The following is a 16981-nucleotide window of genomic DNA, read 5'->3' on the forward strand; positions in this document are numbered from 1 at the left end:
GCTGTGAGTTGTAGTTTTGCAACAGCTGGAGGCACCCTGGTTGGGAAACACTGGTCTACACCTTTTTTCTGAATAAATGTTGTCGTAAAAGAATAGTGGATTAAAGGGGTATTCCAGGCAAAACCTTTTTTTTTTTTAATATATATATATAATATATATATATATATATATATATCAACTGGCTCCGGAAAGTTAAACAGATTTGTAAATTACTTCTATTAAAAAATCTTAATCCTTCCAATAGTTATTAGCTTCTGAAGTTTTCTGTCTAACTGCTCAATGATGATGTCACGTCCCGGGAGCTGTGCATGATGGGAGAATATCCCCATAGGAACTGCACAGCTCCCGGGACGTGAGTCATCAGAGAGCAGTTAGACAGAGAACAACAACTCAACTTCAGAAGCTAATAATTATTGGAAGGATTAAGATTTTTTAATAGAACTAATTTACAAATCTGTTTAACTTTCCGGAGCCTGTTGATATATGAAAAAAAGTTTTGGCCTGGAATACCCCTTTAAGATTTTAGAGTAGCAAAAACAACCTGAGTAAGCAGTAGACTATTCTGCTTTATTGGTGTATGGGTGGTCAGAGTACACTGCAATGAAACCCGTTAAATGAGGGACCAAGCTGGAGAACCCACAAACGGCACCGTTACTACACGAGCTCGGCTGAGCTCCACTTTTCCCTCTCCCTGCATATGACTGTACTGCGTGAATTTCTTCAATAAAGACACCACGATTATTCGTCACAACTAGAGATGAGCGAACTTACAGTAAATTCGATTCGTCACGAACTTATCGGCTCGGCAGTTGATGACTTATCCTGCATAAATTAGTTCAGCTTTCCGGTGCTCCGGTGGGCTGGAAAAGGTGGATACAGTCCTAGGAGGCTCTTTCCTAGGATTGTATCCACCTTTTCCAGCCCACCGGAGCACCTGAAGGCTGAACTAATTTACGCAGGAAAAGTCATCAACTGCCGAGCCGAGAAGTTCGCGACGAATTGAATTTACTGTAAGTTCACTCATCTCTAGTCACAACGGGTGAGTGCCGGCATCAATTTCTTTATGCATATTCTAATGTCACACATTTTTTCATCTGCACCCCCGAGTGATACAGTACAGCCTCTCCTCTTACTGAAAATGAAGGTGTAATCCACCGCCTGTGCCGGGACCTGTTTCCCTCTACACTCGATACTCTATGAATCTATTGACCCCAAGTGAGTCACCTAGTTCAGTACATTTTCCGTCCGTATCGGACTTCTGGCCTGGACTGAAAATCATGGTCTTCTGCAGTTTTCAGTCCAGATCAAAAGTCAGATACAGTTGGAGTCACTAGGTGGCCAAATTGGATTGTTGGATTGGATACCTCGGCAGGTGGTTTTGAGCAGGGGTCAAGTCCTGGGAAAAAAAAGTGTGTGAACTCACCCAAGATTTCCACTTAAAGGGGTACTCCGCCCCTAGACATCTTATTCCCTATCCAAAGGATTGTGGATAAGATGTCTGATTGCGGTGGTCCCGCCGCTGGGGACCCCCGTGTTCTTCCTGCACCCGGCATTCGTTTAGAGCATTGGGTGCAGCACCGGAGGTTCGTGATGTCACGGCCACAGCCCTTCAATGTAAGTCTATAGAAGGGGGCATGACGGCCGTGATGTCACAAGCTTCTGCCCCCTTTGCCAGTCATTCGACACGGAGCGAAGTTCACTCCGTGCTCCGGATGTCTGGGGTGCCGCAGCCAATATTGCTGGGGTCCCCAGTGGCAGGACCCCCGGGATAAGATGTCTAGGGGCGGAGTTCCTCTTTAAGGGCTTGTCCTGCAGGACTCCTCCTAATGGGAACTGCGTTCCTGCTGTGGAAAAAGGGCAGGAACTCCGTTCCCATGAGTTCCTGCAGGTCTTGAGCCCTGGTTTTGAACCTCTTCTGCCGGATCAAAACATGATGTAAATGCACCTTAATAAACAAATAAATATGTCAGGATATGAAGAAATAATATGTATATACACCTCTGTATCCCAGGTGCCTCCTGCAGTGCTCCGTGTGGCAGGACTGGATGTTTTCTCTCGGATACATTAACCCCAAAAACTCTGAGGAGCAGAAGATCACAGAGATGGTTTACAACATATTCAGGATACTGCTGTATCATGCCATCAAATATGAATGGGGAGGCTGGAGGGTCTGGGTGGACACCCTGTCCATAGCGCATTCCAAGGTAAGTGGTCTTTAGAAGTGTGAGGAAGCCTTCTCAAGCCCCATGCTCTTTTACAAATATATTTGGTGCCACCTTGTGGACTCTTTAGTTCAGCTGTTCATTTCTAGATGCAGTAGCAAAAGGCCCGACACGGGTTCTGTATAGATCGCATCTCCATCCTACCGAGGCTAAAAGAGTGTATTTTTTTTTAAATTGTTTCGATCAAGTGCATATATATATATATATATATATATATATATATATACCGGTGTGTGTGTATATATATATATATATATATATATATATATATATGTATGTATATATATATATATATATATATATATATATAATTATTTATTTATTTCACATAGATGTATGTGGGCTGATTAAATATTTAATGGTGTGAAATGAATATGTTTCTATAAATATATAGGATAATACAATGGAAAGTTGCTAAAAATGGTTTATCTGTACAGTATAAAGTTTTTTTGTGTTTTTTTTTTATTTTTTTTAACGTGGATCATTTTGCACAGATGACTGTAACAATTATGGTTTTTGGGAACAGTAGGAGCATTGATTGAGTGTGGGACCTGGGAGCATCCAGGGACATTAGTTTGTGGGCAGCTAATGATGGAGAATAAGAAATACACTGAATTCCCTTCCTGAAGACCACCCGCCCCATTTTGTAGACCAGATTTTGCTTTGCCAGATTTTCAGTTTCATCACAAACTATCCATAGAGACCATATTCTTTGACCTGGACTACACGTCTAGAAGATAGTTAGTTTGTTTTGCTCAGGGTCATCTCACAAAGGTTTTAACTGTATGTAATGTCTTTTACCACATCTGTATTTCTAGAATAATGACAGGGGTCATGCTAAGGCTATTGTGGCAGTGCCAAGGGTCTCTTCAATTGGTTTTCGATTTTACAGCATATTACACTAATAATAGGTTTTCAGGGCTCCAGACGTCAGTATAAAGTATGCCCGAAATAATAGTTTAATAAACTATAGAAAAAAAAAAAAAAGGTATTCCGCAATATCCTCCTAAAGCCTTGTTGGTACATTTTGCTTTAAGGCCCCAATACACATTAGACATGTGTCACCCAAACCTGCCAATTTTGATGTATAGGAGCCAAATGGGAGCCAAATCTCTTCCAACAGATAATATTGGGAGAAAAGGACAGGTCATGTTAAATTTCAGCCAACTGATCCTTTTGTTCTCTGCGAGATTACCCAGACACCTTTCCTCTCTCCAATCAGAAGACATGTATGCTCAGATGAGCCAAGCCTGCATGTGTGTAGGTGGATTAGAAAAGAGAGCTGTAAACCAGACAAACAGCTATCGCATGTGTATAGCCGGCAACATTGAGAATTGTCATCAGTTAAGGATTGCTCTGCAATTCCTTTAATTCTATTTTTAGGATTACTTATGTGTATTGTTATATAGGCATTGCATAGGACATTTTCTCTGTTCTAGGTTGCATAGGATGCCACTGCATGCAAGGGCACCTTATCAGTAACATGTGAAGGAAAACAACCATGATACAGTAAATAGTGGTAAAGATGTGTATGTCTATATGGGTGACATCGAAGGGGTGTGCTTGTGTTTATAGATAGATATACAATGCGTTCAGAAAGTATTCAGACTCTTTTTCATGATATGTTGCACCTTGTGCTAAATAAAACTAAATAGCAATTTTTACCATGATTCTAGACTCAATACGCTATAATGACAAAGTATAAAAAAAATTTAAAAATGGAAATATATTAAAAAGGTAAGAGAGGTGCTGAAGACCAATTCCCTTTAAAGGAAATCTGCAGTGAAAAAAATGTATCCCCTATCTACAGGATAAGGGATAAGTGTCTGATCATGGGGAGTCCGAACTCTGGGACCCCCCACAATCTCCCGAACGGGGCCCCGGCATTGCCGTGCTGTGTGTCTAATGCTAATGCGAGTAGCGTCAAGCTCACTGAGCTCGACAGACATGCCCCCTCCATACAGCTCTATGGGAGAGGTGGGGCTGCATGAACGCTGCATCCCCACGTCTCCCATAGAGATACATGGAGGGGGCGGGTGAGCAGCGGCAGAGCCGGGGTCCCGTGGAGGAGATCGTGGATAGGGGATGTTTTTTTTTCGCTGCAGATTTCCTTTAAGCTGAAGGTTAAAGTGGTGGTGTATGTCAGACAATAATATACAGCTCATGCTGAATTTTATGCTTTAGAACAGTGTTCCCTAACCCGTGGCTCTTCAACTGTTGCAAAACTTCAGATCCCATATTGGCGAGGAGAAAAACCTCCGCGATTGAGTCAGGCGCTGCTCCAGGCATCCAAACAGCCGGGTGGTCTGGCTGCCCCTAATATGTACAGTTACTTCCTAGCGTCTCTATTGGTGTATGCTGCCTGGTGGATCAACCTGGACCTGGCAAATGTTTCTACTGCTCTAGTGGGAGATTTCATGGGTTCGTATGAAACGTTGACTAATGTCCCTATCAGAACAGTGACTGAGGTGTGGTCGGTGGTTTCCGGGCACTTCCCGCTACCGGTAATGTCCCCTAGGTAATGTCCACCTACAGGAGTTGGAGGCGGGCGGTTTCTGGAGCGATCATGGAGTCAAATTCGCCATCCATTTGTTTTTGGAGTCTTCCTCCTTCCACTCATTTCATGAGATGTGTGACCACTTGAATTTCCCTCGGAGTGCCCAGTTTCGGTAATTCCAGTTGAGACATGCGGTGGTGGCGCAGTTTGGCTCTCTTGATGTGACCCCAGCCTTTTCTGATGTGGAGTTGCTTATGGGTACCGCTGACCTCACTAAACCTCTGACTCAGGCATATGCACTGCTGCAATCGGTGGGTCCTGATCCATTTTAGTTGTCTTTTGCAAAGTGGTTGGCTGATATCCCTGATTTGACGGGCGATCAGTGGCGGGAAGTTATAATATTACCCTATGGTGGTCATCCTCCGTCTATACTACACTCTGGTTAGGTTGTTTCGTATTGGGGTCTCCTCTTCGGACTCTTGTTTCCATTGCAATGCGTATGTGGGCTCTCTTTTGCATGCAGTATGGAGTTTCCCTTGTGTGGAACCCTTTTGGAGAGAGGTGCTGCAGTTCATGACAGATCACTTGGACTTCCCTTATGTGTTCTCCCCTGTGGTTTGTCTATTTGGTGTTATTAATGATCTGGTCACAGGCTCCCATAGGCACCTTCTTATTAGGTTTTTGTTGTTTTATGCGTGGAAGGATTTGATAATGGCCTGGAAGGATACTTCCCCCTATAACGAGGTGGTTTAATCCGGTTAATAAATTTGTACCGTTGTATAGAACACTATATATTAGTCGTAAATGCCCCGAGAAATTTGATAGGGTCTGGATGCCCTGGCTACTAATAGGTGAATCGTAGTTCCCACAGAGAGGGTCAGTTCTCCGGGATAGTTTGGTCGTCTTTAACTGGGCCTGGGAAGTGGAGGGGCTTTCCGGGTGTGTGTGTGATGTCTGTCTTAGGGTCTTTTGTTTTGATGTTGGCCGGGTGTGAACCCCTATATTGTCTATTCAATTATGCCAGGTACCCCTGACTTTGTAAATGAAAATGGTGGGCTCAGGGGCTTTGTGCTCGGCATTTTGTCCTTTTATTTCTTTGTTGCTTTTAAAACTAAAAAAGTTATCAATAAATACTTTTAAAAAAATGTCAGATTCCATCTTCCACATGCAGCAGAAGGCTGGGAGTTGTCGTTTTGCAAACCCAGCAAACTCAAGGATCCTGGCACAATGAAGTGGGGGTCACATGTTTATACTGCTGTTTATGGAAGCTGCCAGAGATGTCAGAGCTCGCTCTGCATGTAAGAGAGGTGACCAAGAACCCAATGGTCACTTTGGCTGAGCTCTAAAGATCCTGTGTGCAGATGATCGAAACCTCCAGAAAGTCAACCATCACTGCACCACTCCACCAATCTAGGATAGAAAGAAGCCTTTCCTTGGTAAAAAGTTACATGAAAGAAATCTGGAGTTTGGACTCAGACTTGGATTAGCTACAAACCAGGCACTGCTTATGACCAGCCCAATACCTTCCCTACAGTGAAGTATGGTGGTGGCAGCATCATGCTGTGGGGGTATTTTTCTGAAGCTGGGGCAGGAGACTAGTCAGGGTTGAGGGAAAGCTGAATAAAGCAAAGTGCTTATTCTTAATGATTACCTAATCAGAGTGCATTGGATCTTAGACTGGGCAGAGGGTTCACCTTCCAACAAGACAAGGACCCTAAGCACAAAATCAAGACATCACAGGTTTAGGGACAACTTTGTGAATGTCCTGGAGTGGCCTGGCCAGTGCCCTGACTTGAACCCAACCTGACAGAGCTTGAGACGATCTGCAGAGAAGAATGGCAGAAAATCCACAAATCTAGATATGCAAACCTTGTGCCATCATACCCAAGAAGACTGGAGGCTGTAATCACTGCCCGAGGGGCTTCTACTAAGTACTGGGTAAAGGGTATGAATACTTATGTCACTGCAGGATTATTGTTTTTTCTTTTGAACAAATTAGCAAAGGTTTCTAACATTCTGTTTTCACATTCTCATGATGGGCTATTAAGTGCCAAATGATGATGGAAAACCTATTTTAGTTTTATTGTAGCACAAGGCCTCAACTTAACAAAATGGGACGAGTGAAAGGGGCAGAAAACTTTTCAAATGCTCTTCATTTTTTTCTGTATATGTTCATGTGTTTGTCTACGTATAAATGTGCTTCTGTTAGTTAATCTTAGTTTTTTGTTTGTTGTTGTTTGGATTAAATACCATATTTTTCGCCGTATAAGACGCACTTTTTCTTCCCCAAAACTCGGGGGGGAAATGTTGGTGCGTCTTATACGGCAAATACCTGTCCTATCGCGGCGGTCCCTGCGGCCATCAACGGCCGGACCCACGGCTAATACAGGACATCACCGATCGCGGACATCTTCAGACGCGGCGATCAAAGCTGACTGCTGCGCCTGAAGCGAAAATAACACTAACCCGGCTTTTCAGTCGGGCTGTTCGGGACCACCGCGGTGAAATCCCGGCGTCCCGAACAGCTTACAGGACATCGGGAGGGACCTTACCTGCCTCCTCTGTGTATGCTCCGTGCCCGGATCCCCTGCATGGCCGGCGCTCTCCTTCGTCGTCATCACGTCGTCGCGCACGTGCGTAGCGACGTGATGGCGGCGACAGAGCGAGGATACCCGGCAGCGGAGACGTTCCTGAGCGACGGGGACACTACGACAGCGATGGAGGGCGACATTCAGGGCAGTGGTGACGGGTCCGGAGCGGCGGGGACACGCAAGTACTACCTTCTATACCAGTGGTCTTCAACCTGCGGACCTCCAGATGTTGCAAAACTACAACTCCCAGCATGCCCGGACAGCCAACGGCTGTCCGGGCATGCTGGGAGTTGTAGTTTTGCAACACCTGAAGGTCCACAGGTTGAAGATCACTGTCCTATACTTTACATTGTATTTGGTTGAGAATCTTTATTTTCTAGATTTTTATCCTATAAAATGAGGTGCGTCTTATATGCCGGAGCGTCTTATATGACGAACAATACGGTATATAGATTTAATACCTAATCTTCATGAAAACAAGTTGTTTCTGCGGGGAAAAGATAACGCGTATAATGCTGCAGATAAACTGTAATAGTTAAAATCTACAAGGTAAAATGGGAACGGTAGATTTGATACAGACATACATGATTATTGCTTTTGAAGTCTGTTCCTTATTTGCATATGCAATGAATGCTGGGAGAGATGTGGTTGATGGGCGCAAGGATGTGTTGTGATTGCTTGTGCATGTCTTCACATTAAATTGTTCTTTGATGAGGCTTCACCATGGCTACATGGGTAATAAAGTGTCTGCAGTTCTACACATTTAAGAATATGCCACGTAACCGGGTCCAGATCCCAACGATCTCGTCCTGGACCCCGTCCTCATCTGAGAAGCCTTTTTGTTTTCGCCATCATCTAACTTTTTGTCTTCCAAATCCCTCTCATTGTCGCTCATGTAATTGCAGGGATAATGAGTTTAATTTGTTTATCCCGGCCCTGGAACCGAAAAGGGACACGAACAATATTCTATTACCATGGCAGGAAGCAATTCATTTAAAGTGCGTAATGCCAGAATATCTCGGACAATAGTTCCCAAACAGCTCTCATCTTGTAATTATCTATATTTAGCCTTTGAAGCCTCTTTGGGCAGAGAGTATGGGCCCACCAGGGCTCCTCTGTGTTTCCTTCTAAACCTGGCTACAAAATGCATTGCTTTACAGATCAAAGTCGAAGTCTGATCTCTTTAAATGGTGCAAGTGATTTTCATAAAACCATTAATCTCTGTAAGAAGTAGAATACATTTAAAGGGTGCCACCAACTTCTGAGACGAGAATAAGATTCAGTCGAATCATCAATATTTTAAATCTTGTCTTTGTTCTTTTTATATTGAAGGTGACTGTCTTTTTTTTTTTAGATTTAAATGTAATTTTTTAACTGTTATAAGTCTAATTATCTCCATTTTTCTTATGAATTTACTAATTCGGAAGAGTCTTTATAAAAAGCTGCTTAAAGGGGTTATCCAGGAAAAAACTTTTTTTTTTATATATCAACTGACTCCAGAAAGTTAAACAGATTTGTAAATTACTACAATTAAAAAATCTTAATCCTTTCAGTACTTATGAGCTTCTGAAGTTAAGGTTGCTCTTTCTGTCTAAGTGCTCTCTGATGACACGTGTCTCGCGAACCGCCCAGTTTAGAAGAGGTTTGCTTTGGGGATTTGCTTCTAAACTGGGCGGTTCCCGAGACAGGTGTCATCAGAGAGCACTTAGACAGAAAAGAACAACCTTAACTTCAGAAGCTCATAAGTACTGAAAGGATTAAGATTTTTTAATAGAAGTAATTTACAAATCTGTTTAACTTTCTGAAGCCAGTTGATTTATAAAAAAAAAAAATTTTCCCTGGATAACCCATTTAAAGGGGACCTATGCCTGTGATTGAGGTGATGCTGTTGTCAGGTTCCCTTTAAACTGAAGATAGATTGTGTACACAGTAGCATTTGTCTTGGGGTATGTCAGACAATAATATACATTCATCAAAATTTGAAGGCTAATTTAAGCTCATGCTCCATTTTATAACCTGTGACTCTTCAGCTGTTGTAAAACTACAAATAATATCTTCCACAGACAGACAGCTGGGGGTTGGGGTTTTGTATACCCATTGATCTGAAAAATTGGGTCCCAAGTCTCCCATCGGAATGTAGTGGTGGACACAGCTTCATACTGCTATTTATGGGAGGTGTCAGAGATAGCCTAGCCCCTAAAGATGAGGAATATAATAGCAGGACTCCATTCTTCAGATTGCAGTGTGTCCTAGCAGTCAGACCTCTTCAACTGCACACACATGCCGTACTCTGTGGATAGAGTGTAGCTCTTAAAGGGGTACTCCGCCCCTAGGCATCTTATCCCCTATCCAAAGGATAGGGCATAAGATGTCAGATCGCGGGGGTCCCACCACTGGGGACCTCCGGGATCTCAGTTGCAGCACCCACCTATTGCGGCCTCCGGCAGCACTGGAGGCTTCGGCTCCCGACCACGGTGACGGGAGATCGTGACGTCACGACTCCGCCCTCGTGTGACGTCACGCCCCGCCCCTCAATGCAAGTCTATGGGAGGGGGCGTGACAGCCATCACGCCCCCTCCCATAGACTTGCATTGAGGAGGCAGGGTGTGACGTCACAATCTCCCGTCACCGTGGTCGTGAGACGTTAGCATGAGAGCCTCCGGTGCTGCCGGAAGCCGCAACAGGTAGGTGCTGCAGCAGAGATCCCGGGGGTCCCCAGTGGCAGGACCCCCGCGATCTGACATCTTATCCCCTATCCTTTCGATAGGGGATAAGATGTCTAGGGGCGCAGTACCCCTTTAATGGTGGAACAACCTCTTTAAAGGATTTTCTGGTAACATCTTGGTGTCATATACCACAGAACACCTTTAGAGGTCTTATGGAGTCCATGTCTTAATGGGTCAGAGCATTAGGGGGTTGCACACAATATTAGGCAGGGGCCCAAAGTGTAGATTTTTACTGAATAGTGACTTACCTTATGATTTGAAAGATAAATAATACTATGTAAGTGAGCTGCAGCCTAATATACCCATAGACACCACTAACAATAGAATCATTTTCTGTGCTTACATTGGATCATTTGAAGCTCCATGCTGCTCTATGTAGAGATTCTGGTGATATCCGGTTCTCTTCTAGTTTAGGTCAAGTACAATGATGTCATGAAAACTTTCCTTAGTGTCAATGCAAATTCGGTCAAGTAATAGACCTTTGTTTGCTTATATTCAAGCCTGTGAACATATAGATATTTATGTACTCAGTTCTCTAGAGCCATGAAAGGATTTTTTGACAATATCATTAATAAAGTAACAGAATTACAGCTTGGGGTCTATTATTTAAACATTATGGGGAGATTTACTAAAACCTGTGCAGAGGAAACGTTGACCAGTTGCCCATAGCAACCAATCAGATCGCTTCTTTCATTTTTCACATGCCTTTTTTTTTTTTTTAAATGAAAGAAGCGATCTGATTGGTTGCTATGGGCAACTGGTCAACGTTTCCTCTGCACAGGTTTTAGTAAATCTCCCCCATATATGTGACCCAACTCTGAGTTCTGTCGGGACTTTTGCTATCTATGCGTATGGCGTATATGTTTGAAATGTGAATGCCAATGTAAAGTGCTAATTTATAAATCTAGAAGTAAGATATTAATTATTTGTTTTTACATATTATTGTACTCTTAAGGGTTTTTTATATTTTTTTTCTTTCTTTCTGATTTATCCACATTTCGGTTTGTGACCCCAGCACTATTTAAAGGAGTAGTGCGCTGTAAAATAACTTATCTATAAATTATAGACCACAGGGGCCCGACCGCCGGGGCACCCCCCGATCTCCTGGACAGGGGCCAGGCAGTCTGTCCCCCGCAGGAAGCCGGGGGTGTGCCAGGTGCTGCTCCGTGGGAGGGTTGACACGCCTCCTTCCAGCAGACTGCTGGGGCCCCATTCAGGACATCGCGGGGGTTTCACTACATTACTCCTCTAAGTGACTTGTGTTCATTACTTTTGCTGCAATAATGAATGCATGAACTCCACAGGGATAAACTAGGACACAGTACTATCTGTGCCTTTATCTATATACACAAACAATACACTGTTCCTAATAGCAGGGTCAACACCACGTTTCACTGAAACCTAAGCAGAGCGTTGGCAGTCATACTGCTGCCATATATTTTGTTGCTTTGAAAGGGATACCAGCCTGCAAACAAGGCTACACTGTGTAAAATAGGTAGTACCTTACATAAGTTACTTGGTTCAATGCTTGTTAACATTAATGATTTTCTCTTTCTTAAGGTTACTTATGAAGCACACAAGGAATACTTGGCTAAAATGTATGAAGAGTATCAGAGACAGGAAGAAGAGAACATCAAGAAGGGCAAGAAAGGAAATGTCAGCACCATATCTGGACTTTCTGCTCAAGCAGTAGCTGCCAAGGGTGGATTAGAAATTAGAGAAATCGATGACCTCTCCCAAAGTCAGAGCCCAGAGAGTGAAACGGACTATCCTGTGAATTCAGATGCCAGAGATCTTCTTATAGCAACCAAAATTTCTGATGATACAATCTCCAACACTGATAGACCATCTGGTGGTGTCCGAGTAGAGGTTCATGACTTATTGGTGGACATCAAAGCTGAAAAAGTTGAAGCCACTGAAGTAAAACTGGATGACTTGGACTTGTCTCCTGAGACACTCGTCACCGGAGAAAATGGTGCTCTTGTTGAAGTTGAGTCTTTGCTCGATAATGTCTACAGTGCGGCTGTTGAAAAACTCCAAAACAATGTTCATGACAGTGTTGGTATTATTAAGGAAACTGAAGAAAAAGATGGCCCTTTGATCACCCTGGCTGATGAGAAAGACCAAACTACTTCTAACAATACCTCATTTCTTTTTGATAAAATGACACATTCGGAGGACAAGCTGTTGCCTGAACTGACTAGTGGTAACCATATAACCATTGGTAATGTCCAGGATGCTCATGTTCATCTTGGCGTCAATGATGATCTTGGCTTGTTGGCCCACATGACCAGCAGTGTTGACCTCACTTGTGCATCAGCCGTAATGGGGGACAAAGATTTTAAGATCCATACGACGGCTGATAGCTTAGGCAGCATTTCTGAGAGAGAGTTGGCTTCATCTTCAAAAAATCTTGAATATGCTCAGATGACCACCTCAACTTTAGAAATGGAATCTTCTGGTAACAAATCCATAGTGAATATGGATGCTGGTAGTACAGTGTCTGATACCGAGAGATCTGATGATGGTAGAGACCTTGGGAAAGAGATCAAGAAGATACAGACTACTACAACCACCACACAGGTAATGGAATATTAATGATTTCTATATTGTGTTGATTTTAAAGGGGTACTCCGGTGAAATTTTTTTTTTTTTTTTTTTTTTTTTTTTTAAATCAATTGGTGCCAGAAAGTTAAACAGATTTGTAAATTACTTCTATTAAAAAATCTTAATCCTTCCTGTACTTATTAGCTGCTGAATACTACAGCGGAAATTCTTTTCTTTTTTCTTTTTGAAACACAGAACTGTCTGCTGACATCACGAGCACAGTGCTCTCTGCAGACATCTCTGTCCATTTTAGGAACTGTCCAGAACAGCATATGTTTGCTATGGGGATTTCCTTTTACTCTGGACAGTTCCTAAAATGGACAGAGATGTCAGCAGAGAGCACTGTGCTCATGATGTCAGCAGATAGCTCTGTGTTTCAAAAAGAAAATAATTTCCACTGTAGTATTCAGCAACTAATAAGTACAGGAAGGATTAAGATTTTTTAATAGAAGTAATTTACAAATCTGTTTAACTTTCTGGCACCAGTTGATTAAAAAAATAAATAAAAATAAAATAAAGTTTTTCCCCGGAGTACCCCTTTAAGCTAGTTTAGTGCATGTGTTACTTCATCCATTATTCCCGGTGAAGTGGAATGGTAAGCTTTACTGAACACCATCTCTGTTCTGTATGTGCTTATATAACAATATCCTGGTTGGGGTTCTCTTGCACAACTTTCATCCAGCTATAACCATATTAAAATAATTTCACATGAGTTACTCCCGTGCATCCTGGTATGGCTGCGGGCACATATTCATGCCGACCTCTTGGCATAGATTTAAGCTTATAATTTCACACACTGCTGCTCCATTTGCTCAGCATGCCATCCGGATAATCTCCATGAATAATATGATAAGTGAATCAAGGATATCTGTTGCTGGAAAGTATCTAAAGACTTCCACTTTGTGTTTAATGTATTTATTCCTGTTCTAGCAGCTCACAACTTCCCTCTTCTCCAGAAGGAATAAAGTTATATCTCATATTAGCCAACCCAGAGCATCCGCCAAAATGAAGTCCCCCATCTGTACACAGCTGCATCTCCCAGCCCCCGGCACCTTTCTCTGTACCGATGAGGAGCAAGGGCATCGCAACAGCACCCTACAGATCAACTTGTCATCCTTTTGGAAAGACCAATATTAGAGAGTTTTCTTCCTTTCTTCCTTCTGCAGTGAAATGTTTTTTTAAATCAACTGGTGTCAAAAAGGGGTTATCTAGGAAAAAAAACTTTTTTTTATATATATATATATCAACTGGTTCCAGAAAGTTAAACAGATTTGTAAATTACTTCTATTAAAAAATCTTCATCCTTTCAGTACTTATGAGCTTCTGAAGTTGAGTTGTTCTTTTCTGTCTAAGTGCTCTCTCATGACACCTGTCTCGGGAACCGCCCAGTTTAGAAGCAAATCCCCATAGCAAACCTCTTCTACTCTGGGCAGTTCCTGAGACAGGCAGAGGTGCCAGCAGAGAGCACTGTTGCCAGACAGAAAACAACAACTCGACTTCAGCAGCTGATAATTATTGAAAGGATTAAGACTTTTTAATAGAAGTCATTTACAAATCTGTTTAACTTTCTGGAGCCAGTTGATATAAAAAAAAAGTTTTTTCCTGGAATACCCCTTTAAACAGATTTGTAAATTACTTCTACTTAAAAATCTTAATCCTTCCAGTACTTATCAGCTGCTGTATAATACAGAGGAAGTTCTTTTAGAATTTATTTTCTGTCTGACCACAGTGCTCTCTGCTGACACCTCTGTCCATGTCAGGAACTGTCCAGAGCAGGAGAGTTTTGCTATGGGGATTTGCTCCCACTCTGGAAAGTTCCTGAGGTGTCAGCAGAGAGCACTGTGGTCAGACAGAAAAGAAATTCAAAAAGAAAATAACTTTCTCTGTATTATACAGCAGCTGATGAGTACTGGAAGGATTAGGATTTTTAAAATGAAGTCATTTACAAATCTGTTTAACTTTCTGGTACCAGTTGATTTAAAAAAAATGTTTTCCACCGGAGTACCCCTTTAAGGAGAGCTAATTTGCATACCTTTCCCATGAAAATGAGTCTCCGTACACCACCGTGTATACTCAATAAGACAGTAGACCAGTGGTCTTCCACCTGCGGACCTCCAGATGTTGCAAAACTACAACTCCCAGCATGCCCGGACAGCCGTTGGCTGTCCGGGCATGCTGGGAGTTGTAGTTTTGCAACATTTGGAGGTCCGCAGGTTGAAGACCACTGCAGTAGACCCTTTTTGAGCTGGTCTTATAACAAATGTTTTTCCTTTAGATTGAATCACTTGAATGTTCAGGATGAATTCTTCCAGTCAGATTATACCTAACCCCATAAGACAACCTTAACGACATGTAGACTGTGTGTAGTTATTTTATTACAGATTGCCACAGGCTTATAGAAGACATGATTATAGTTTACAGAGCTCTTCATTGGCAATACAAAGGGTTCTCCAAGGATTGGTCTATTCCGGCAAGACTAGAGATATCTCTGGTTTGTCACATAACATGTACAGATGTTACACACCTGCTGTTAAAGTGTACCCGTCAGCTCAAACAAAAAAATAATTTTTCTTAATATATGACTCAGTACCTAATCCTGACAATGTACATCTAATTTTTATGTGTCTAGGACCTTTATTTATTTTTTTACTACATCTTTAATTTAGCTTACTAGTCTGAATTCCTCTCAAAGGGAGGGGGCGTGGCCTCATTGTGCAGGTCTCCGCCCCTCCCTCAGTATACTGTCTGCTCACATCTCCCCTAGCATTAGCAAAACTACAACTCCCAGCTTGTCCTCACTGACAGTAGCGGGACACAAGCTGACAGCCCTGCGCTCACAGCTGTCAATCAAGGAAGTGTGTCCATGACATAGGTGATGATGCATGGACACAGCAGGACTAGTATGTGTCCAAGCAGGCAGGGGGGGCAGTTGTTTGACTGAAAATTTTCTAATGAAAGCAATTGCAAAACCTATTGGTTATACATGCTTTACAACATATCAAAAGTTTTTGTATCTGACAGTGCCCATTTAAGAGTTACTTGCTGCTACCTAGGGTTGATCAACTTTAGTGGTCTCCAACTGTGCACCTCCAGTTGTTAGAAAACTACAACTCCCATCATTGGCTGTCCGGGCATGCTGGGAGTTGTATTTTTCCAACAGGTGGAGGTCCACAGTTTGGAGACCACTGTCCTACATGTATAAAGACTTAGGGTTCCTAAACACCTCAGTGTGTGCTTGGTTGCTGTATGGCTCCATAAGATAAAGTCTAAGGCCGGGTTCACACCACCTTTTTGCAATACAGTTCCCATATACGTATTGAAAACCGTATGCATTGACTCTCCATTGGAATCCGTATGCCAAAAGATGCATCAGGTTGTGTCCGTTTTGCATCCTGTACAGTTTTGTCATTTTTTGTCCTGTACCCAAAACCGTAGCCTACCACAGTTTAGGTCCAGGTGAAAAACCGTATTGAAACGTATACGTTTTTTTTCAATGCATACTAGGGCTGCACTATATGGGGAAAATGTGCGATTGCGATTTTGGGCCTAAAAATTTCGATATGCGATGCAATCTAATAAAAAATAAATAAATGGTGAAATCCCCCATTTCATGTACAATCGCCCCCATTTCACACCTACCTACCCATTTTATGCCCACCGCCCATTTTTCTTCTCCCCCTTGTCACATTCTTCCCCCCCCCCCCCCCCTTGTCACATTCTTCCCCCCTGTCAGCCTTTGCCGGTCCAGGCATGCTGAGAATTGTAGTTTTGCAGCAACTGGAGGCCCCCTGGTTGGGAAACACTGACTTTTAGGACTGTATTTATCGGCGTATAACACACACACCCATTTTAACAAGGAAATGTAAGTAAAAAATAAATAAATGAAGTATTACTTGGACTAAATGCCACATCATCCCCCCAACTTCGTTTTCTTCTGCACCTCAGTTTGGTCTCGTCCCCTCCAGTGTCACATCATTCCCCCCCCCCCCCCTTTTATCGGTTCCTTTGCCACATTTACCCCTCTCATCGCCTCCCCCCCCCCCATGTCTAATAATCCCCCCTCATCATTTCCCCTGTGTCATCATCCCCCCATCATGTTCTTCCTATGGCATTCCCATGCCTCATCATTCCCCCCCCCCCCACTGCTTTTTATATATATTTTTTTATTTTCCCTACCTCCCCCCTCCCTCATCATTCCCCCCCCCCCCGCTTTTTATATATCTTTTTTTTATTTTCCCTACCTCCCCCCTCTTCATCACTCCCCCCCCTGCTTTTTATATATACATTTTTTTATTTTCCCTACCTCCCCCCCTCCCTCATCATTCCCCCTTCTCCCCT

General features: G+C 42.8%; 1 protein-coding gene across 1 annotated transcript in view; it reads left to right on the forward strand.

Annotated features, from left to right (window-relative positions):
* The window catches only part of NBEA (neurobeachin), a 698360-nt gene that overhangs the window by 276804 nt on the left and 404575 nt on the right, over positions 1–16981 (forward strand). Inside the window, exons 21-22 of the mRNA XM_056561916.1 lie at positions 2012–2204; positions 11597–12619. Of these exons, the coding sequence (XP_056417891.1) occupies positions 2012–2204; positions 11597–12619 (1216 nt within the window). The remainder of the gene's footprint in view (positions 1–2011; positions 2205–11596; positions 12620–16981) is intronic.

Source organism: Hyla sarda, chromosome 2, assembly GCF_029499605.1.
Source record: "Hyla sarda isolate aHylSar1 chromosome 2, aHylSar1.hap1, whole genome shotgun sequence".
In the NCBI taxonomy this organism is placed as follows: domain Eukaryota; kingdom Metazoa; phylum Chordata; class Amphibia; order Anura; family Hylidae; genus Hyla; species Hyla sarda.